Raw genomic sequence first — 24,623 nt, forward strand, 5'->3', positions numbered from 1 at the left:
TACATATATATATAATTTTTGAACTATTTGTTTTAGAATGTCTCTAATGTACAATGTCTCTAATCTTATCTGGAATTTTGAATAAAATTCATGGAAAAACCTGGAATTCTCAGGGAATGCTTTTATAAGATATGAGTACCCACCCTGTTAATGTGACTGGCCACATCGAGTTGCGTACGATATGTACAGTCGTTTACTAAAAGATTGCAACACTTTTTTTTCGAACTCACCCTTACTTGTAGAGCGGTTGAACGTAAATGGTTAGATTCGTAAGTAAGAACCAATCGGTCGATAAACAGGCTGCATTCCGAAAGCCATCGAAAAAAAATGTAGCAATCTTTTAGTACACGATTATACATACATACGCTATGTTCGCTATGTTCGCGACGTTATAAGTGTTTGATTCTCGATCTTTTTTTTTGAAAACATTACCATGTACACGCACCGGCAGGAATGGTGTCCCTCGGCGTTCGGCGCGCGAAACATACTACAAATTTATAAATGCATGCAAAGCTATTACAATGAGTCTCAAAATTACACGTAATTATGCACAAAAATTTTTTATATTATTAAGAATTTTTATGCATAATTACATCATTTTATGCATAATAAAAATATTATGAATATTGGCGAGCGGGAGACACCGGGAGATCTCACTCGCGCTAATAACAAATGTGTGAGACAGTGAAAGGACACCGCGAGCCGACATCACGTCCAATTACGCTTTTTCTTTCAATCGTGAACAGGCATGAGCAGTAGGATTGAGAATAAATCTTATTGCAAAGTTCGTCGTATATAAAATCTCGATAATCAAACTCTCGGTTGATGTCGAGAATCTTGTCAAGTCCCATATTAAAAATCAACAATCAATATGAAATTTCTTCAACAGTCATCTTAGAATATAAAATTGCTATTTTTAAATTACATCAAAAGTTATAAGAAATCTATAATTAATAATCAAATAATATTAGGATCAAAGGTTGCTATCTCCTCTAAAAGGTAGCTAACAGGTTTTATATCGTTATCTAATGCATTATCTTCCCTCTGTCTATATATAAAATCTGTTAGCTACAAAAGAGAAGATGGCAATCTTTGATCCTAATATTATTTGATATTAATTATTTGTGGAATAAAAGAATATAATAATAATTTTAAATTGATAATTTAATCGTCAATTTAATTGATAGTAGTAATTATTTTTTCATTGTTTTTCATGTGTAATTATTATTAGAATCTTATTGATTTAACAATTTATATGTGCTCGGTATTAATTAATATGACTAAATTACAGTTGACAATTTAATGTTTTAAATAGAACTAATTCTTTCATTAAAAATTGGAGTAAACTATTTTATTTGAAACTGATTAATTTACTATTCCAATTCTAACTAATTTTATTCATTGAATAACTAATAAAATTATTGACTTAAAAAATTATTAATTATCTAATATGAATAAAATTATAATAAAAAGGTGAAAAAAGGCTTGTAAACGAACAAATTAAGATGTATATTTATTAAACCTTTTAATATTCAAATACAAAAAAAGATGGGACTTTCGGCTTACTTAGCGATCTTCAGCCATAAAAAGTTAATCCATATAAACGCGAATCTCAAAATAACATTAAGTGATACTGAACACAAATCACACGAGGCATATCGCAATTTTATAGACGATAATTTCCTCCGTTCGTTAGGTAAGCCAGAGTGTAAATGAAAGTCCATGAATTGTTGCCATGTAAATATGGACCGAGTCAAATTTTAAAATACAGAATAGGTTGCACAGTCAAGAGATCAGGTGCATATGGAAACCCAATATAAATAAAGTTACATCGACATGAGAAAGAAGTTGATTAGAGTTAATTTTTGGAGAAGTTAAAATCGAAATAAAAGGCTTAGGAGCCGTCCATATATTACGTAAGCAAATTTTTGGCCATTTTTAACCCCCTCTCTCCATAATTACGTAAGATCTTTCCATGCTATGCAAAACAAAAGCTAATTTGCTGCAGATTTGGAAAGTTTTTTTGCAAATAATACTCGTTTTTCATCAGCAGTAGACAAAAATCTTACGTAAGGATATGTACGATCCTCCCCCCTCCTCATGTAAGCATTCCTAAGAATGTCTGACCACCCCCTCTCCCAATTATGCTTACGTAATATATGGACGGCCCCTAAGCCTTAGTATGTCTAAATATCCGATTCTTTTGTGAACTTCCTTTATGTTAGCGCTTCGAGATGTGAGAACAAAATATGACCGATAATCTTATTGGTTATATATTCGTGAAAAATCGTTAAACATAACAAATTAATGAAGATGTATGTTTTTGTAACCTTTTTTAATCTGTATATCTTTTTTGTATTTTAATATTAAAGATTATCAGTAAATATACATCTTAATTTACTAGTTTACAGGCCTCTTTTTAACCTTTTTATTGTTTGAATATATACATTTTGTTTGTTTTTAAAATTAGTGTATTAGGAATAGTAAATTAATCAGTTTTTTAAATTAATTAAATCTAGATTCAATAGAAATAGGTATAAATATATGATTTATACCACAGATATAGATATAAATGTACGATTTATATCATAGATTTCTAAATGTTGACCAAGAGATAAACTAGGTCGACTTATTAATAAAAGTTTTATTTAAATGACAATTAATAAGAATTTGATTTAAATCAGGGGTTGAGTCTATTTTGATACCTAATGACTATTCAAGCATGAATAATGTTATAGAAATAGTAAGAATTCAGATTGGATAATTAAATAGTAAGATACATTGATTATCAACATCGATTAATCATAGATTTCTTGTAACTTTTGATGTAATTCTCAAAAAATTGATAATTTTATATTGTTTTAATGCGGCTGAAGACTGAAGAGTAAAGTTAAAACTTGTACCGATTATTATATAGATAACTTCCAAATTTATTAGAATGTACTTACTATCTTTTATAAGCTCGATTTTGGTCTTTGTTCATTGAATTTCAATTTTTCTGACTAAACATTTATCATTAATAAAAATGTTCATCCAAAACATAATTTTCGGTATGGCCATTCAGTGTAGCGAGCATAGCATACATAATATACATACCGTATGTAGCGTACATAGCATAGCGCTCAGTGTGAACTCAGCATTATACAATGATTGATGGCAAGTATAGATTATATCATAGCCATGTCCGATTTCGTTACGTCCACAGAAATCGTATGACTAATTGTAGTTACTTGCGCAGTCCCATTACTCTCGCTACCACTGTTAACAATATTTAACGATGAGATTTTGGCTCGTTGATACGCTACGACGGTATTCAAGCTCAAGAATCTAGAACAAACAATTTCAACTGTATAGATTGAACGTATTGATATTTGACTTTCACAAAAATCGACATTTACTCACCTTATACAGACGTATATAATTAAAAGTGCAGTTCCGGCTGCAAGCATTCTGATGATGGGTCCTTCTACAAGTTGAATAACTATCCAGGCAGCAGCAGAAGATGCACACATCGTAGTAACAATAGCAATAGTTTGCAGACAATGGCGTGGGGTCAAACTGTTTTGCCAGTCCAACCGACTGGCATGTTCAACATTATATTTCGTATTGCAAACTTTACAAGCAAGACTGTCAGCATTTACAGAGCTCTGAAAAAAGAAAGAATCATAATTGACAAGGTTCGTATTGAAAGCAAACAGTATATAAGAAATTATAACTGTTTTACCTCAAGGAGCCAACGACGCAAACAATCGTGATGTACAGCGCTTACATCACCTCTACATTGGCATGGTTGTATCAATGGACCAGCATCCTGTCTCTCATTATCATAACAAATCCAACAATCTTTGCTATTAATTGATGCTGTATCTGCAGAAAGAAACGCGGTATCTTGAGACGCGCCTTTTTCTTGTAACTCGATTTCTTTTATATGTTTCCCTTGGTCCAAATCTAGTTTCTTCAATATGCGCTTTGGATTTAAAATCCACAATTGCTCTGGACTGAAACGGAAATAAATTGTAAAAGAGTATATTATAAAATGAATTTTATAAGATACATGTGTTTTCATGTAAAATACATGAAACATACCTCATACAATTCCATAAAACACAAGGGAACCAGAGTATTACACCAACTTCAATAACACGAAATACAATATCATGCCAATTCATGCTGTACAATGGTACCCTAGAATAAGAATATTTAGAACAAATTCAAAAATTTTTTATTGTAATTCACTATGTAACTTATATTGGTTCCTTTATTTCCTTACTTTGTTTTCCAAAATTCACTAAGAGTTTCACTGAACAGAAAACCAACTACTATAAACAACATGAATGCTTGAGAGAGTAATCCAAATCTTGACTGATGCAATTGAGACGTATTCACTTGTTGCATATGCACAGACTCTGTTGTGGATGTAGATGGACCTGGATCAAACAACTTTGCTGTTACTTGATCCTCGGTATGGACCTTTGTTGTATCAGCTACACGTTTATTTGTTGCGATAGAAGCAACTTGACATTCATTCAAGAATCCACCACGAACCTAATGATAAAAAAATCATAAGATAACTCTACAATGCAAATGTGTTATAATAAAAAAAAAAATACTGTAATTTAAAAGTAGCATACTTTGAAAAATACTTCCACTCCATATATCAAGAAGAAGACCACTACAATGAACAAAAGCACTGCATAACAGCCATTGAATACATGTGTATGAAAGCTCTAGGAAAAAAGTAAGAATTTTATTAATTTTTTTTATGTAAATACACACACAAATTAGTAGAATAATATTAATACATACAAATTACTATTATATTACTGTTACATTTATATTTTTCATTCTACATACTCGATCTATTTGTGAATAAGTCTGAGCCGTGATGAATTCCGCAAATAAGAGGGAATATATTAATATGTTGAACACAACAAAGGCCAGAAAAGATTTTGATAAAAATTGGGGTTTGTCCCAACGAATATCTCTTAGATGAAACACTTCAGCCCAGAAACAAACAATCAATGATGATCCACTCAAGAGCAACGGATAATACGCTGACAGCAAACTCCTGGACCAACCTTCCTTAAAAGAAGTCTATAAAAAATTGAGAGTGTGTAATTAAAATAATAGACGAGAAACATTTTCAAACAAAATATTTGTTTACATACGGGTGAGGTAAAGTATGCTCCTCGTATGATTGATGCAAGAAAAACTACAAAGTATAACACTTTTTGAGTAGTGACCCTGCATGCTCTCAGAAATGACGGTGCCTTCATTTTTTGCCACTCAGCAACGATGCACATGACAAGTTGTATCAAACAGACAAAAGCCAGCAAGAAAAAAATCGATGCAAATGCGATGTAGTAACTTAGATTTGGGAAATGGCATTCCGGTCCGTCAAACTGAATCTGAAACGAAATAATTAAAATGTTATTATCTCAAAACAATTTAATGATAACCAATAGTAGTAATACCTCGCATAGACAGGTCCCGTTATGGCATTCCCCGTGGCCAGAACAGTTATCGTTTCCACAGCTGTTGTTCCAAGCCATCATACCAAATTTAACCAGTAATGACAATGGATTTTGCGTACTCAACGCGATCACTTGTTCCATGATCGCTAGATACACACTGCTTCAGTGCAGCCTTCTAGAAAACTAAATTGAAATGCAAATCATTTATTTCAGGTGTTGTTCCGACCAGACGTTCCATTAATATGCAAATGACAAATAAAAAATTCCTAACATTTTTAGAAATTACGCAAATGTATATAAAGTAGGAACCTTTTTAAATTCACTCAAAAAATTATTAGAGAACGATTTTAATTAAAATTTTGAAAATGAAATGAGAATATGTAACATCTGTGCAACTTGGCAAACAATAAAGCAAATTAGTCATGCACGGAATAATTCACTTTAATTAACAAGCCAATCACACCGATTATACCGTTCATGTGCGCAATACATACGTTAATTAAGCAAAATATCTGTCCTCCGCGGGACAAATTCGAGCAAGAGCGATATCGATTTCCAGATATTATATATCTAGACTTGCCTCGGACGAGACAATGTACTTTGATAAACGAACAATAACGCACACTTTTTAGGGAAAATAATACCACTGAGCGGGAAAGGAATCGTCTTTTTAGCTTGCGACTGACCGTTTGCTCGATCCAGCGCGTCTACGTGCGTTATGTAGGTCTCGCAAGTGCAAAATGAGTACAGATGTACGTAGGAACCAAGGACGGCAAGGACGCGAGGACGCGAGTTCTCAGACCATCACATTAGTCAGCTGTCACTTCTGCGCAACGCAACGCTGCCATCACACGCGGAACTGCTACGCGTTGATTCTCGACAGTTAACGAGAACATAACCCGCCAAGCATCATTCGTGAGGACGAAAAGTCATGACAAAAACTATCGTGACTATCACATCGGACAATCGGAGAAAACCTCCCCCTGCACCCCTTATACTATCATCGAAATTCCCTCGACGACGAATTCTCGAGAATCCCCAATTCCTAGAATAATCGAGACGCAAACGCAATGCGTCGCTTGATTTGTCCAGACTCCACCAATGACAAACGCGCTTTCTCTCTCTCTCTCTCTCTTTTTTCTTTCTCTCTTTTCTTTCTTTCTTTCTCGACATTCCTCATTTTTTCTTTAGAGATTGACTAATTATGGCTAAGGTCTAAGCATTCTTTGATTAGTCAATTCGTAAAATTCTTTGTTCTGATTAGTCGCTCAAACGCTTCGGAGCGTTTATAGCGTCAAGTGGACCTATATGACCAAACAAGATCAAACTACGATTAATTTAATCAGCCTGATTATCTTAACAAGTGCACTTGTTTTATTTGGTTAACGTGAATAGAAATATTAATTTCTTAAATTATTGTTTATCATATGAAAAAGAAATTGAATTAGAAACCTATCATGTTATGACAAAGATTACTTGTGGTTACTTTTGTAGCTAGAAATTTTGTTTTAATTCTATTAATATTAATCACTGATTAAATTAGGGTGACTTTGACCAAACCTCAATTACTTAATCTACTTTTAATCAATATTATTATATTAAATAACACGACTAAAACTATTAAATTATTAATGTTTAATATAAAAAAAAATTAAAAACTCAAACCCCAGATAACATTCAGAGAGTTCAAAAAGAATTGAAAAGGAATTCAGTGGTACGTCATCAATTCTGAGTTTATTTTCAGATGTAAAAAGAATTCTTTCCAGAACTTTTCAGAAAAAGAATTCTTTTTGCATCTGAAAATAAACTCAGAATTGATGATATACGACTGCAGAATTCTTATTTGAACTCTGTGCACTATCTGAGACTATTGTATATACATATACATATATATATAGATATCTCAAGATTTTGTCTTAAACAATTCCGATTAAATTAAATCAAAGTTTAATCATCGAAGTTATCCTTAATGGGAGAGAAATCTAAATATTCATTTAAATAGTAAATAGTTCAAACGAACTCTAACAGTTATTGGCACAATCCCTATAAGCGCATAATATTATTTAATATTTTAAGCATATTCTTAGAATATTAAATGTACAATTAATATTCTAAGAATATGCTTAAAATATTAAATAATATTATGCGCTTATAGGGATATTGGCTAAATATATTAGTCCAATATATCCACGTTTGGGCAATATTACATGAGTTTTTTGTCGGACAATATTACATTCGTTTTTTCGTACGACTAATTTTTCAAGCGTGTCAATTGGCTGTAAGACAGAGAGGATCTCGCACTTCTTTGTCCTATAGCCAATCGACAGGCTTGAAAAATTTGTCGTGCGACAAAAAACGGACACATGTACTATTGGCCTTGCAATCAATCGCCAATAAATTGCTAAGAAAATCACTGATATATTATTTATAGAAAATTATATTTTAGGCTACAGGAAAAAGCTAGACTTCTCGTTTCTTAAGTTAATCTTTTATTCAATCTTTTTTTTTTCTCTACAACACTCATATATCAGTAGTTTTATTTCCAGCGCAAAAAAGCCGCATAAAGAAACGCAATGAAAAGGAATAAACGACAAAACAGAGAGACGTTCATTGGTATCCAATGAACGCAGAGCTTTCCCGGAAATCGATGCTCGTGAGCTCGTGTTTCGATGTATACTTCGCCTAAAGATTTCAGTCGCGTTCTGAAAACAAGTCCAAGAGGCCACATTCGAGCAAATCGACGTTATTTTATCGAGTATTGTGGCCGACGGTCGATATATCTGTACAAATTTTCACGATATTCTTTATTACGTCTAGCTTGACAGCTACAGACACGAACAAGATCGTTCAAGGCAAGATATATTCTTCCAATAATTCTTGTCTCTGTCCTGCGATTCGTGCAAAGAATATTCCTATCGAAAAAAAAAACAAGCCGTTAAGTATATGTTAATGAAACGTTATATAATGTATATCTTGTGCATCATAAAATCCTATGTCGATTAAATCACGTATAAACCTCTACATTTCTGTCACAGATGCATGACTGACATTTGTATGTTCCTGTGAGCCTCAGAGATACCTCAATTATCTCGAGGATCGAAAATTAAGCATCTCTCGCACAAATTCGTATAAAAAAAGCTGATAAGCGTTTCCTCCCAAGTAACCTATTTTGGGAAATTTAGTAGTATGATTTTCGGCAGATTTTTTACAGTTTTGACATCTAAATGTTTATCATTTAAATCTAATAACTTTTCATTTAAACCTAAATGTTTATTATTTAAATAACGATTCAGTTATTTGTATTACATTAAATTAGTACATACTGAAGTAAACTTGCTGTCATACTCAATCACTTGCTTAAATACTCAATAATATTGTGACGTATGTTATTTAACAGAATATACATGTATTATTTCATTAACAAAGTTAATTGTTTTACGCTATTGCATTTAGATACTTTATATAAAGCAGCTTTTAATATGCACTAATCCAGTAGGGTGAATCAAATTTATCACAAATGTTTGTTACTTAAATCTGAAAATCAAATTCTCTAATTAAAAATTCTAGTTAGTAGCATTTGTCTATAAATGGATGAATAAGTTTTGTAAGCAAAAATTTTGTAATAACAGTTTTGTGGATTTCAGATGTCTACACCAATAGCAAAACCACAACTTCGTGGTCTCCTCACGTCACAGATCAAAAAGAATCTTGTAGTAATGATGGTAGTTAGCATCAGTGCAGGGGTGGCGTATAAGATTTTTGTTGTCGATAAGAGAAAACGGAAATATGCTGAATTTTACAAGTATGTACAAATGTCTTTAAAATACTGCCTTTACCTATTCTAGTCTCATAATTCTAATGCCAGACTATTGCATTTGTACATAATCTTCACTTTATATTTAAGGTCTCTAATGTCCACTTCTACCAATGTAGATTAATTCTAATCTTGGTTTAACTTACTTTTTAGCTGCTAGTTCTAAGAATTAGAAAGTAAATCAATCTGAAATAAAGGTTAATTTTAAGAGAGATTAATTTGCTTTTTACTTTTTTCTAAATACATATATATTTTTTTTTATAATTTTTTTATATTAACCATATTAATTTATATTAATATACATTAATTCATATTATATAACGGGTCTAATGTTCATTTCTATCAATGAAAATTAACTTTAAGTTCGGTTTAATTTACTCTTTATCTTTTTCTAATTCTAAAAATTTGAAAAAAATAAACAATAAGTTAAACTGAAATAATGTCAATCTTTTACATTGATGGAACTTAATGTAATTCTTAGAACTACAAACGAATAAAAAAAATGAAACAAACTCAAATTAAAATTAATCTACATTGATAGAGGTTGGTTGTTTTTCGCCACTGAAGACTTAACTTTAATTTCGGTTCAACTTATTTCTCATCTTTTTCTAATCCTAAGAATTAGAAAAAGATGAAGAATTGAATCCAGATTAAAGTTAGTCTACGTTGATAGAAATGGACACAAGTAAGTTTTTAATTTTGTTGTTTTGCAGAACCTACGATGCAGAGAAACAGCTAAAGATAATGAATGAGGCTGGTCTCATGCAGTCTTATAATATTGAACAGAAGTAAATTTATGTGTACAAATGATAGAAGAAAAGCTTGAGAGAGAGCGAAAACAAGATAGTCTTTTTCGGAATTACACATTATATCTATATGTATAATAAATAAATTCTACATAGTATTAAGTATACTAAGTTTCTTGTTGACTGCACATTAATCTACGTAATCGATTTAGTTAATCGTTAAATTTGTATTTCGGATTGTCCATATTTGTTGCATAAAATAATTATGATGTAAAAAATATACGTTTTTGTGTCGAAGATCGTCTTGTCGATTACACAATCGGCTTTGTAGATGTATTTAATAAGCAATTGCAATTTTTCTCGTAACATTTATGTATCTGACTTGGCTATGCGTAGCGATACATATTCAATATTCAAATTTATCATTCAATTTAAATTGCAGCTTTGCAACAGCCTTGATGGTTAAACATTTTTAAATCTAATTAGTATAAAAGGTACGAATTTTGCACGCTCGATACGCGCAAATATCGCATGGAAAGAACAAGCATTGATATAACAAGAGTAGCAATTTAGTTTCCGATGACGTCTCGCGTCTTTGGAAGAGAACGCAGGACATCCGGAAGCGACGGAGCGCCGCGAGCGTCGTTATCGGGACGCGAGGATTCGAGGTTAGGGGACATGTATATACATCTTGACCAAGATGGCGCCCCGTCCCGAAAAGTACCCAGCATGCTCCGCGCGATTGATTTGCGCATGTCAGTTGCTCGCATTGCAAATGGCGGCACCTTGTTATTGTTCATGGCGTTTTATGACTTGTCTCTTTATATTAGCGATTATGTCGAGTTTTTTCGCGATCCCTGCCGCGCGCTGTGTGCCGAGTGTGAAGTAGGGCCCGCGCCGTGTGTTTTAGGTTAAGACCAGTGCCCGGGCGGTGTGCCTCCGTGCTGTACGGACGCGTGAAATCCCGGACAGTGTCGGAAAGAAATGGGGTAACGTTGAAATTTTCCTGTGTTCGTACGGTATCAAATCGGCGCTGCGCGACGACTGGAGTGAGGCTCGCTGGCCGAGCCGCGGCCGTCGGCGGGCGCGGATACGTTCCCCGTGCCCAGCCGCGTATTGTCCGCCGTGCGATTACGTCCACGTCCGAGGACGTGGGGCCCCAGGAAGAGAAATAATTCCCGACTTTTGACGGGCTATCTTGAGCATGCTTGAGCCCACTTCACGTACACCTCCCCCGACGGACAAAATGGTGGCCCCCCGATGTCCCGACGGTCTGGATGCCGTATTTCGTCGAAAATCATTACGGCGAGCGTCGGGACGCGCGTCTCGCGTCGCGTAATCGTCGATCCCCGTCGATCCGCCCGTCCGCGTTTCGCGCCCAGTCGAAAAAATGCGCTCTATAACCTATTTCGCGACGTTACTCGCGCGCACGGTGCCCCCGCGGCCGCTCGTGCACCAGAGGATTTTAATTGCCCCGTACACACGCACGGCTTAGACGGGCCACGTCCCCGCGGGGTGCGTGTGGCGCGCGTAACGACCGCCAGGACGACGGCGGGGCCGGGCCCCGCTCGACAAGGAGTTCACTCCCCGCGCTAATCGCCCGTGCCTCCCGGAAATCGAGCACGAATTATAACCTAGTAACGCCTAGCGGGCCTCACTTTTTGTTTATGCGCCCGTATACGTGTGTGTATATGTGTCCGTGTGTGTTTTTGTCATTTTCTCGCCGTTCTCGCGCGGCCAACCTCCTATCGATTCTACGGCGAATAATACGGCTTTTCCCGATCAACGACACACTCTCTTTTTCTCTCTCTCTCTCTCTCTCTCTCTTTCTCTCTCTGTCATTGTCATTGAATTAATTATCTCTGCTTGATACATAATCTTCGTCTGGAAACTTTTCTCCCCCCCTCCTCGCATTTGGTTCCTCCATAAAATTTATAAAACTGGAATCATAACGCGAAATACCATTTAATTGCCATTTAAATATTAAAAATGATATTGCATAGATGTGTGTATATGTGTGTGTATGTATGTACATATGTATGTATGCATGATGTATATATACTGGCCACATGATATGTGCCAAGGAATAGTTTTTTTTTTCTTTTCACCTGTCATGAGGATGGGGTTTATTTTTTATTGCTACACTAGGCTATAATAGAACTTCTCGCTGTCACCAAGTTGTCAAACCTATTTCAAATCTATTTAAAAGTACAAAAGTACTACTTGTTTAGCTATAAAAAAAACTACTAGTTTAGCTACAAAAAAAACAGGCCTATATCTGCCATAAGTATCAATCGAAAAAAAATAGAGGTTTTGCATTGTTTTTAATTTATTTTATATATTTGACACACATTTATGTGTATCTAATTAGAATTTTTTATTTTTATAATATCTTTAAGTTGAAATGCAAAGTGTATCTGCCACAGTTGCTCTGTATGTGTGCGTGCGTGTGTGTGTGCATGCGCGCGCGCACGCGCGCGCGTTTACGCGTGTTTGTGCGCGCGCGCACGCGTGTGCGTGTATGTGTTACTACTTTATAAAAATGTCTTTTTTGCTTATGTGAGACTAACATTACATTTGTCATATGAGACTACCTAGAACTTTCTTTCTCATGTAATTGTTTTGCTAAATCAAACATATACTTATTTCACTTCAAGTTCTAAAAGTGTACACTCATGTACAGTTTAGTTATAGAAAACAGACCTATTAATATATGTTTGAATACATACACGCTGCTAAGACTTTCGTATGTAAATTATTGTCTTTATTGCGCAAATTATCACATATTTTGTTAACGTACATGCATGAAATGCAATGTTGTTCAATGATATTAATTTATTTACATGTATAGTGTTAAGTAACAACATAATTTAATAATATTTGCTCTCTATGTGGTCTAATTATTCAAATCTCTAAATTGTTTGACAGTAAACAAGATTAGTAGAACTGGTGTGATTTGGGGCTGTCGGTGTACAACTGACACACGACATCTCGTCATCACACACATATTAAAGCAATACCCTGAGGCGTTTCTACACTCTCTGGGTAGTTATGTGATTTGTGGTTGGTACGTATTTTATTATTGTATAAATATTCGTAATTTCTGTAATTATATTTTTTTATGTTATATATGTTATATCAAATAAATATATTAGATGATTATTATGATTTAATTATTATTTTATTAAATATTATTATATATTTTTTTTAATTCAAACAATTTATTTCAAAATAATTTATTTTAGTTATACTTAAAAAAAATTAATTAAAAAATACACATTTCTATTTTTTTTTTAATGAGATGAATATTTCTTAAATTTTTATTTAATAATGTCTTTAAGCTTTCTTTTTAAAACTTTTTTTAAACTTTTGAGATTTAATTTTTATATTACTACTATTAACATTCATCATTATTATTTCAAAAAATTTAATAAAAAATATAAAAAATAACATTGTCATTATTGTAAAGATAAAATTTTATTTTTTGTCTGTTTTATTAAGACATTATCAATAATGAATTTCACAGTCATGGCGGCAGATAGTGATGGTGATCTGATTGAGACGGTGGTAACCTGTGAGGGTGATCTTGGAGATCCCGAGTTCCCTCGAAAGTTTGAAATTATTGTTGGTCATCTCAATACTTTACTTTGTAAAAGTAAATAATTTAATTCCGTATTATATATAATATTATATAATTATTAATGTTAATAATATTTTTTGTATAAATATAATGATTATTAATAAGTAAACAATATACAATATAAAGAAAAAGGAGATGGTCTGAGAGTAAATAAAATAGAACCATGGAATTCAGTCAGAGTAACATTTTCGATACCCAGAGAAGCCGCTTTGCGGCTTCGAGAGTTAGCAGCTCAGGGTTCTCCAACACTTACACAACTTGGCATACTCTCAGTACAAGTCGAAGGAGATCAGGTAATTTGTACAGCCAATTGGATTTTATAGATTTACACACACACACACACACAGTAATTTTAATAATATACCATATTTTAAAAATTCCTGTAAAGAAAAAACGAATGACTATTAAATAAAACATTTTTTGCAGGTAATATCTTTAAGGATAGCCAGTCGCTTCGGTGGAGACGCGCAAGAAATTGTGTTACATTCTGGAACTACGCAAGATGGTGGAGCAAAATCACAAGGAGATGCTACTAGTAATACAGCTGCTGCTGACAGTAACCCTTCAACGGCTTTGCCTGGTCCCAGCAATGCCACTAGCATCTCGTCGACGCTACATAATGTTGCTCAGATAATAGCAGCTGGTAAGTTCTTACGAGTTATAGAAGATCTAAAAAAACAAAACATGTACACAACGAATTGAATAACACATGTTATATAAATTTCTTTCTGTTTCAGGAACATCATCAGAGAAAGCTCCTCAGTTTCGTTCTCCGAATGTAGTCGCGCCCACAGACTGTGATCCTATTCCACCGTTTCTTGCGAAATCGGCACAGTCCACGTCAGCGGGCAACACTGGCGTTTCCGGAAACCAGCAAGTAATCAATCCTAGTGCATCGCCCAGAAACAACTACAATGGTCCTTTCCCATTTGCCAGTATGACACACGCTGCCCAAGCAATACACAATCGTGAATCGCAGTCCGCAACCATCAAGAATACAATGCAGTTCAAGCACCATGCACAACCGCCACCACCGTATCCATCTCAAGAAAATTTGGCGACAGTTACGGCATTGACAACCGGTCATACGACAACACAACCAGTCGTTACTGTTGGACAGTTAACGAATCAGTACAAACCTACGACGATTGCTACAACATCTAGTCTGTCACCAAGCAACAGTACCAATTTGGCAGGGAGTTCGAACGGTAGCGGGAATCAGGTCGCCCTGTCCAGTCCGTTGCTTGTGAATCTTTTACAAAATGATGCTGGTTCGCATGCGAATAACGTTATACCTGGTCAAAAGATGTTACCGCCAGCTGTTATCGACAATCCCGGACTTACCAATCGCATGAGACCCACCAAGAAACCTACGGTTAGGAGGAAAGATCTCTCATTGCCCAGCGAATCGCCACCGAGAAGCGAAGACTTGGTTCTAGGGACAGCGGCGACGACGCCGACCATTTCCGATTTGCCTCAGACTTCTACATCATCGGCGTTTGCGACTGTCAACGTTAATCAACCATCGACACTTCCGTCGACACTTCCGTCGCAACAACACACTGCAGTCAACGTGATCGGTGCTGGCACTGGACAAAATATGATGCCACCACAAACGGTGCATCAAGTGTCGGCTGGTGGACAGATGCAGCAGCAGCAGCAGCAAGTTTTACATAATCAAGTACAAACGCAGCAAAAGTTTCCCGTTAGGCAAGATTTGGCTCACAGAACACAATTACAAACTCTCTCCGCCAGGCATCCGGTGAATGGACAGCAGATTAGAACACCATTGCAACGGCAATTATTGATTCAACAGCAGCAGCAACAACAACAACAACAACAACAACAGCTTACACAGCCGCAACAAATAAATCAACAACAAATTGTCCCACAAGTCCCTGGAGTGACGCAATCTACTCTGCTCCAGCAGCAGAATACAAACGCACCGTTGCAAACTGCGTCCCTTATTAATCAATCGATGTTGCAGCAACAGCAACTGCAACAACAATTGATACAATATTCGACGGTAGGCTTAAATGTCACGCAACAACGGCTAGGTTACTTAAACAGTCAACGTCAGCAAACTCCGCCCCCTTATCCGAGGCAATCGGTACCTCAACAAACGCATTTAAGTCAGCAGAATCAGGGTCTCAATATACAACAACAGCTGCATCACAATCAGGTTAAGAATATCAATACGGATACCAGCGCGAGTACTGATTTTCGTTACGGACAGAGCCAGAATATCCTTAGTAGAAATTATCAGTCTTCTGCAACGAGCAATGCTAATGGGACCACGTGGAACGCACAAAGTAATTCTATTCCACAAGGTGCTCAAGTCAACACCACACGTCTGTCAGTCTCGAATCAGGTTTCAGGTGCCTTTCCTCAATGTGGCTCTCGTATAAATAATTCTACTACTAGCATTGCTCCGTCTGTTAACAAGACGGAGACTTCCGAGTCTCCGAAACCGGAAAAGGAAGCCCCGGAACCGGAGCCAGAGTACACCTCTACCGGGAAAATACGACAGTTTCTGATCAATCCTCTGACAGGGCATTTAGAGCCAATGCCCAGTGAAAGTTCAGATTCAGAGCCAGAGAGCGCAGTGGATAATCAGGACGATTTCTTTTCCTTTCCGTCTCCGTCGAACGACAGATCGAATTCCATATTTTCCGATGACGACGCGGACAGCAATTTTTCAAGAAGAAACGATACGACGACAAACACGGATCAGTCCGATTCCGAAACAACGGCAAAGTCTACCGCCAGTGAAGGAAGCTTGAAACATAGTAGAATAAAATCCAGTAGGGATACCGCGCATAGCCCGATGCCGGGAGAGAAAATCAAACTACGATTGAAATTGGAAAAATCAGAGCCGGTTACACCGGCTTATAAGGTTGACGTTTCTTTTATGAACACACCGCCCATGCGGAAAGCTGACAAGTCCGTGAATAAAATGTTTGCCGGTGGTGTCCCGAGTACGGGGACCGGTGACGAACCGCTGCGAGTGCCTCCGTTACACATTTCTTTAAGAGGACGTAACGCTTCAGTAGTACAAAGAGAAAAAGTTAAAAAGTCTCTAAAAGAGAGTGAGGGTGATGCAATTAAGAGGAGAGGTAAATTGAAGAAGATGAAGGAGTGCATCGATGGGAACAAGTTGCTGCAGAAGAGATCATTAAACATGATTATAGGCACTTCTGCATCGAAATTACCTTTGTCTACTTCCACAATAAACAATGCCATTTGTAAAGTCGGTAATAACATATTGCAAGCCACTGCAGCCAAATCCAATGCCTTAAAACAAGAACTACCGGTGGATACTGTACGATTACAAACTGGTACCGCTACTAAACCAAGTTCGAGTAAAAACAGCGACATGGATGACATACCGCTGAATAGTAGAATACCATCTCCTTCGAAGCATAAATCTGCGATTACGAATCAATCTTTAAATACTCCACAAGCTTTAACGAAGACTCAAGTGGATCTTGATGCACAGAATCATATGCAAGAACATAAAATAGGAGGAGGTAAGAAATTCTACTCAATAGCTACATAAATATTATATGTTTGCTAGTTACTCAGGTATTTATGAATAATAATTATGTTACAGGTAAAACGAAGAGAAGGGATTCTAAGAAAAAATCAGAATCTGGAGATGGTTTACATCGGGAGCAAAATCTGCTGTCGGGTGGTCGAATTTTAGATAATCAAGCGAAATGGAGAAAGCTTGCTTTTAAGGGCGATATAACTCATACAATAAGAAAGCCAGATTCACTTTTAACCGGAAGTGACTTTAGTACAATCAAGAAAGTTGGCGAAATTCGAAGAACGAGCGATAGCGACATCAGTAAATCAGCCATTGAGAAGAGTAATTCGTTGAGTAGTGTCGCTCCTAAATTAACGGAGCTTAATGGCGTGAAGAAAGACTTAATAGCCAGAGAAGATAAAAGAAGACGGTTAAGTTTGATGGATGAAAAAGATCTGCATTTAGGAGGTGAACATTAATTTTTAATTTCATTATATGCAATATCTGTTGTAAATTATTAGATTATATATCCATTCGCAAAGCTACATTCTAAGTAATTAACTTTTATATGTTACAGAATCTCCAAATACAGAAGTCACACATTTTAACAGTCAGAAGACAGCTTCTGAAAGTTCTGCAACGGTACCAAGTATCAAAGCAAACGCCAGTTTGTCCTTCGAGAGTGATTCTGGATTAAAATCGACAAATTCATCTATGCAGCAGGGCGATACCAGAAATCCATCAAACAATCCTGAGACCAAGATACCTGTGCATATAGAGACTACGACGAAAAATTCTCAGCCATCTGTGGCAAGGATACTCTCTGTTAAGAGTAAATCCGATATGGAGAATTATATCGCCACTGTCAAAAGTCAGAACATGGGTCAAAAGCTGAAAAATCATATGATTGCCAAGAGCGAAATGAATTCCATCATAAACAGGCACAACAAAACAATCGAGCAGTTGAACTTTAGTCATAAGAAGACAATTCAAAATCATGTTCAAAAGCAAGTCGACAAGCCAGCGGTAGAAAGCAAGATGGACAGCGCGTCGCAAAGGATTAGTTTGCTGAAGACTACACCAAGCTCGGTAATCAGCAATTCGGTAGATCAAGTCCCCAGGTCACAGAGTGTCGACGTACCTGCGAACAAGCCGACTTTACCCATCGGTGAGATAAACGTGACCGAAGCAAAAGTGAAGCAGAAGCTGCTTGAAAATACAGCAGTACCGATTGGGATCGGCGTTGACGCGAATATCGAGAGAGTCGGTAGTGGCGGTGGTGGCGAGGATTCCGGTATCGAGTCGATGGACGCTCTTTCGGAGAAATCGCCGAACCAAGGGGAGTCTCCTTTGCACAGGCCGGCATCGGCAACCGAATCAGCGACACAGAACAACGCGAAGAATGTAATACAGGGGGAACCCTCCCTATCAACCACCAATAAGAACGTGCCTTCCTCAACTAGTAGTAGTGATATGTGTTCAAATTCCCATTCGGAACTTCTCAAGTCCAGTGGCCCACAAAGGTTAAGTCCTGTGTCCGTAACGAGTTATTTTGAGAATCAGTTGAATCGCAATATATCAAACTCCAGTGAACACGACGCGAAGAATGTGTCTAGCGAAAAATCATCGACAATTCCGAGAACTGGTGGTGGACATAGTGATTTGGTTGCTAGTTTAGATGCAGCGAATAATGACAAAAGTATGCCCAGTCCCCTGGTGTCGGGTACAGTGACTGTTGTGACAGCATCTATAACCAGCAGTATAAATAGTGATAATAACTTATTGCAATGTGCACATCAGCAAGCAAAAGACTTCTCCGATAAGGACAGTTCTAGCGTTAAATTAGAGAGTACTGTTAACCAAAATGATCAGGGTAAGGCAAACTCTAAGCACGAGGAGTCGAGAGCTGCAGAAAGGGTATCCGATGACAGCACGAAGGCAGTTGTAGAAAGTAACAGTGCAATTAGACTAAGCGATGAACCTCACGGACAGAATAATAATAATATTAATAATAATAATGGTGTGCCTATAATACAAAATCACGTTGCTTATAATAAAGTTGAAACTGTAAAGCTCGATAGTGCGGTCGCGAACAATGCTAACGCGGCAGCGGATAATTCTTGCTCGAACGGTAAGAGTTGCAAATCAGAAATCAAAGTAGAATCTAAAATTAACGTAAAAGTGGATGATACCAGGCAAACCGATCGGTTCGAGGTCTCAAAAAATAGTAACGTTCCACTCAACACAACGTCGGTTAAACTAGAAACGTGCACTGAACATAACCAGAAGTATAATGTACAAAGTCACCAACAAATCGTGCTCAAAGAGCCTTCTGTAAATCTACAAAAAGTGACGGACGAGTTGGTTAAAAAGATGGTTAATGACACGAACGATCTGAATGCGGGTATCCAGTCACCTCTCCGCGAAGATCCGCAGCCTATCCGAATCACACCACCCTTATACACATATTCCAATCCCGTGGTACTGCAACGCGATGAAACTCCGAGTCCGGCGGCACAGAATCCCGAAGTGGATTCCAGCGATGTGGAGCACCTTAAGCGTAAACGTAGAAGAAAACAGGAGCTTGAGGGTCGGCAGGACGTCATATGTATAGAAGATAACGATGAGGGACACTTTGTGGAGAGACTGAACTCCAACAGTTCGGAGGAGTATGTCAAAAGGGCGCCGAAGTCGTTGCTGGAGCAGTTGCTGATCGATATTCCGAACGACAACAATGAGAAAAGATCGCTGAGAACTAGATCACAGAAGTTGAACAGTCCGGATATTGCCAAGACTCCGAAGAGCAGCCCTCACGGTCCTAACAAATTAGAGGAACGACGTAGTATATCGCCCTACGCAAAAGCAAGTCCAAAACTGGCAGTATCGAAACTGTCTCCTAACGCGACAATAAAAATAGGGAAACGGAAAAGGCAAGAAAGCGAGAGTTCCGTTGCATCGAGCACAGCTGATGATCCACAGCCGAGACCAGGTAAACGGAAATGCTCAGAGAATGCTGCAGAACTTATTAAAGCTTGCATGGGTGTAGAAGAGACTGGTTCTATAAAGAAAGTACCTGGCAAGGAAGAGCAATCAAAGAAGGGGTTCAACATATTGGCAAAGGCTAAGAAAGGTGTTTATTTCACGCTATTATTTCTCTGTGTGTAGTAGTTGAGTCTTTTTTACATTTTATCCAAATATCTTTCTTTTTATTCAATATTTTTCTACATATACAGGCTGTTTAGCTATTAGCGCATCAAATATTAATGACAGATTTTTTGATAAATTTCAATTTGCATGAAAATTTTTCTTTATAGCGAAAATTTTATGAATGACTTGATTGTCTTAAAGTTTCAAATATTTAAATCTTTTTGTATGTGTGTGTGTATATATGTATGTGCGAATTCTTTAACAAAGGATATATGTATATGTGTATAAATATTGTAACAAGCAACAGTCCTTTATCAAATTTTCGCTAATCGCGAATTTATTAAGGAATTTCTCATTATCAGCTAATGCGGTAGGTGGACACCCTGTATATATTATAGACGTATTGTAGCAAATTACAAGGACTGCCAAAAACAGAACTGTTTATACGCAAATTAGGACATATGCCAAGGAATTATTACTGTCGAATACATTTATTAATCAAGGCTTGCGAACATGACAAGCTTATAATAATAATCATCGATATGCAAACGAAGTAATTTAAATTACTAAAATAGCTGAAGAATATCAAATATTTTAATACTCGACACACAGCTACCTCTCAATCTCACTCTAGCGTATCTCTAATTCTAAATTCACCTGTCTCTCTCACAGATTTGTCTGATTCATAATATTTGGACCAGACTTGTATGTGACACAAGCATTTTTATATTTTTAGGTCCCATTGTGGTAGAAGTAGATTCGTCTGATGACGAACCATTGATTGAGTCTGTAGGAAAAGCAAGAGTACGATTGTCAGATGAAACATCCGCTGCTTCCCCAAAGCCCAAAGATCAAAAGTAAGCAACACTGAACGCATTCTTTTGGCCAGAAAAATAAAAGAAAATCTAATCTCAGAGATTTGAGAGTTCTGCTATGTAAGATAAGCTTTTGTTATAAAGTGAATTTAAGCACAGCTGTTTCTGGCAGTCAAATTAATTTCAGTAATATATCAAATTTCAATGCCAGTAATAGAATGCAAAGAGAGAGCCGTTTGTTAACCACCAAGCAACCGAGCACGGCAACTGTGACAATGACGACGACGACAACGATGACGACGACGACGACGACGATGATGACGACGATAACGACAACGACAACGACGGCGATGACGATGACGTCAACGTCGACGATAGCAGCAACAATAACAACGACGCCGACGTTGACGACTATTACGACTACAACTGCGACTGCATCTACGGCGGCGGTGGCAACGACAGCGGCGGCAGTTACTGTTGGGAAGGAGAGATTACGGGGCACTTCCGTATCCAGCAACGAGTCTGTGGGCGAAGTAACAACAAGAAGGTCTGTACGGCAGAATACAGCTTCACCTCTAGCTACACCAGCAAGCAATACTAGGGGCGCATCCAAATCATCAGATGATATTAACAGAAGGAAAACTCGTAGTGGTGCTGGTACGTAGTTGATTTGTTCTTCAGAATAACTCGCCTAAAGGGTATGCAACTGCACTTAATCTCTAGATTTGCAATGATCAATTTATTCTCTATAAGCATGTTTTGTCTATTTCTTGTTAATGTTAAGATTGTTTCATTTAAATTTGCAGTTTCTATTCTTTGCGTCATATTTTTATCTTCCCCCCCCCCAAATTTTTGGCATGTCATTATGTCAAAAAAGTATAGTAAAGTTCGACATTAATTATTATTATATGAAAGATATAGATGTTTTAGTGTTATATATTTTGCATACTATTTTAATTGAAAACACCTCGTACAGCGGGAAAACATTGTTTTAGTAACGGCGGAGACAGCAGAGCAAGCGAAACGGAGGCGAATATCCCGAGAAAACAAATGACCTTCGGGAAGTGACCTTGACAGTGATTAGCTACCGCTCGTCAAGGCCTATCTGTCTGATGGTAAATCCGATATAAATGGGTATTTGATCGCCGTGTGGCTGGATCCTACCTGGTGAAACTGTATGCGTCACACTAGCGCACAACGTTGCTGTATATGTATCGGGAGTATTGTATTAAAAAGAAGTGCTGGACGGTGTGAAAACATCTCGTGCTGTAAAATATTTGTTGGCCGATATTAAATTAGTCATGTATAAAAGATAGATAATATCTATGCGAGTTTCTGTTCAGTCTTTCTGTCTCTTTCTTTTTTTCTTTCGTCCATTTCTTTTCTCTAGAGGTAAGAATTATATTGTTGCAAGTTATAAAAGGAGTATTGTTTGTGTGAAGAGTTTTGTACGTTTAGTAAATCATCCATTATTAATTGTTATATCCTTAAATGTTTAAGAATCGCGCATATAACGACAAGAACAAACTGAGAGCAATCTGTTTTAATTATCTTTTCACCGTCTAGCGTTCTCATTTATGCTGTACTCCTATAAACAGCAAAGTTTAGTTACTCAGATATAACTTGCTCAATGCATTACACTACGATCTAAGTAACTGAACTAACCCAAAACTGCCGAGATATTGTATGTAACTTTCTTTTACCAGTCAAATGTTTCATTCTATCCACAAGTACTAAATTTCATTCTTCGATGTGCAATTTTCTATCGTCGTTATTAGATGTAAGAGGGAAGAAAAGCTAGAGCTTTATACATTTAAGAAAATTTAAAGAAACTCAAATTATATTTATGTTTCGGGAATCATCTTCTCTCATATAATTTCTTTCGTTCATTGTATCAGTACAAAATAATAACGGTAAAAGAAAGTCCAAATTTTTAAGGCATTAAAACCGCGATCTGATTGTACTGCCGTAAAGTAATAAAACACATATTTACCATGGACAAATTTATTAACTGGTGGAGCTTAGATTGCTACTCTGACGACTTTGCTGATAGACTCTGTTTAGGACAATGTCTCTGTTTGTGTATACATATTTATTTATTGTCTGTCATCTCTATTCGTTATGAAAGTTTTCTGTACATATATGTAGGTAAAGTGCACACTATATACACACATATATATATATAATTATATATATGTGTGTATACATAAAATAATGATATATTGAATTTTTCGCACGAATTAGTTTCTGCCATATGCTATAAGCTCCACACCAAGACACAAAACAGTAACGCTTTCGTACTTATCTATGCGAAAGATGAAAATGTTTTTGAGACGTTGGTCCGATACTTGGACAATTATATCGCAATTACATCTTAAATACTGAGAATAATAAATTTACATATACAAACAAGAACAATAGCAAATGTGAAAGCTGTTTTTCACTTTTGTAATTAATATTTCAGAGATGAATGTATATTTTAACCAGCAATTTAGCGATTAAGTTTATAATTACATTACTATAATATTTTCGTTTTTTCAGACTTAGCAAACATAGTCTTTCAGTAAGAGAGTTGTCTTGAGTTATAATATCGCAGAGGCCGGGACATAGGACTTTTGAAAAGGATTTATTTTATTTATGAAACGTAAATACAGTGAACGTTGGAAGAACGCATGAATATGTGAAGATGATAAGAATAACTATTATAAGAAAACTAATTAATACAAAAAAATGTTAATTTGATATAGGTAATATATGAATGAATATATTTTGTAAATAATTTCTTGTAAAGATGGACAAAAAGCACTACCCGTTGTATATATAGGAACTGTTTAAATTTTTATTAAATTAGTAATAATTAAAATTGTGCAAGAAGTCGTATAATTGTCATTATTATTAATTATTCTCTCGCGTTCATGTAATTAAGATACTAACTCTTCTTATACAAATTTAAAACTACATTGAATTATATGTGCATACGTATATACAAATGTAAATCTATGTATGTGATTTATATCGATTATTGTTTTTGTGAACAGATAATCTAGTTTTATATTGTATAAATGTAACTTACACACAGTTGAGAATCTTTAAAGTTCTAGCTGAGCCTGCAGTAGTCATCACAAAGCACTGTTCAAATTTTTCATGAAAATGTGCATTTCTTATCCAGTTATAATAAAATAGATATCCTTTTCATGCGACAAATCAAATTTAGGATGTTATTTAGCAAATAATATTCATGAATTATTAATTAATAATTACATATATATAAATATATATAATGCATATATATATGTATATATTATATATATGTATATATATATATCACATATATATTATATTAATAATTTGTTAATAATTATTTATCTTTGCTACGTTCCTACAAATATCCTTTAATTTTCTGCAAATGTTATATGTGTGTTAAACGCTCTATACACAACTTTCTGTGACATAGTACG

General features: G+C 36.0%; 3 protein-coding genes across 9 annotated transcripts; 2 read left to right on the forward strand and 1 right to left on the reverse strand.

Annotated features, from left to right (window-relative positions):
• Positions 1 to 2,965: 2,965 nt before the first annotated feature.
• Positions 2,966 to 6,478, reverse strand: LOC108727716 (uncharacterized). Of its 2 annotated transcripts, none has more exons than XM_018455932.1 (10): positions 6,161 to 6,478; positions 5,475 to 5,657; positions 5,169 to 5,408; positions 4,855 to 5,094; positions 4,632 to 4,727; positions 4,271 to 4,545; positions 4,087 to 4,185; positions 3,725 to 3,998; positions 3,403 to 3,647; positions 2,966 to 3,327 (listed from the first exon to the last, which is right to left on the reverse strand). In XM_018455932.1, the coding sequence occupies exons 2-10, from the start codon at positions 5,613 to 5,615 to the stop codon at positions 3,168 to 3,170; spliced, it is 1,770 nt and encodes a 589-aa protein (XP_018311434.1). In that variant the 5' UTR covers positions 5,616 to 5,657; positions 6,161 to 6,478; the 3' UTR covers positions 2,966 to 3,167. The 2 variants fall into 2 exon arrangements, with proteins under 2 accessions (XP_018311434.1, XP_018311435.1); XM_018455933.1 differs by lacking the exon at positions 6,161 to 6,478 and adding an exon at positions 5,969 to 6,043.
• Positions 6,479 to 8,174: 1,696 nt separating this feature from the next.
• On the forward strand, positions 8,175 to 10,190 carry cype (cytochrome c oxidase subunit cyclope). 2 transcript variants are annotated; one of them, XM_018455937.1, is made up of 3 exons: positions 8,175 to 8,326; positions 9,119 to 9,276; positions 10,002 to 10,187. In XM_018455937.1, the coding sequence occupies exons 2-3, from the start codon at positions 9,119 to 9,121 to the stop codon at positions 10,078 to 10,080; spliced, it is 237 nt and encodes a 78-aa protein (XP_018311439.1). In that variant the 5' UTR covers positions 8,175 to 8,326; the 3' UTR covers positions 10,081 to 10,187. The 2 variants fall into 2 exon arrangements, with proteins under 2 accessions (XP_018311439.1, XP_018311440.1); XM_018455938.1 differs by lacking the exon at positions 8,175 to 8,326 and adding an exon at positions 8,333 to 8,408 and having other exon boundaries at positions 10,002 to 10,190.
• Positions 10,191 to 10,824: 634 nt separating this feature from the next.
• On the forward strand, positions 10,825 to 23,971 carry LOC108727714 (serine-rich adhesin for platelets). 5 transcript variants are annotated; one of them, XM_018455925.1, is made up of 12 exons: positions 10,825 to 11,023; positions 12,963 to 13,101; positions 13,561 to 13,689; positions 13,801 to 13,967; positions 14,101 to 14,317; positions 14,412 to 17,204; positions 17,288 to 17,671; positions 17,781 to 20,333; positions 21,087 to 21,207; positions 21,377 to 21,822; positions 22,142 to 22,280; positions 23,707 to 23,971. In XM_018455925.1, exons 3-11 carry the CDS (start codon positions 13,563 to 13,565, stop codon positions 22,231 to 22,233), a joined length of 6,900 nt encoding a protein of 2,299 aa, XP_018311427.1. In that variant the 5' UTR covers positions 10,825 to 11,023; positions 12,963 to 13,101; positions 13,561 to 13,562; the 3' UTR covers positions 22,234 to 22,280; positions 23,707 to 23,971. The 5 variants fall into 5 exon arrangements, with proteins under 5 accessions (XP_018311427.1, XP_018311426.1, XP_018311428.1 ...); XM_018455924.1 differs by lacking the exon at positions 23,707 to 23,971 and having other exon boundaries at positions 22,142 to 23,339; XM_018455926.1 differs by lacking the exon at positions 23,707 to 23,971 and having other exon boundaries at positions 22,161 to 23,339.
• The last annotated feature ends 652 nt before the right edge of the window (positions 23,972 to 24,623 follow it).

Source organism: Mycetomoellerius zeteki, unplaced genomic scaffold (assembly GCF_001594055.1).
Source record: "Mycetomoellerius zeteki isolate Tzet28-1 unplaced genomic scaffold, Tzet1.0 scaffold52, whole genome shotgun sequence".
Taxonomy (NCBI): Eukaryota; Metazoa; Arthropoda; class Insecta; order Hymenoptera; family Formicidae; genus Mycetomoellerius; species Mycetomoellerius zeteki.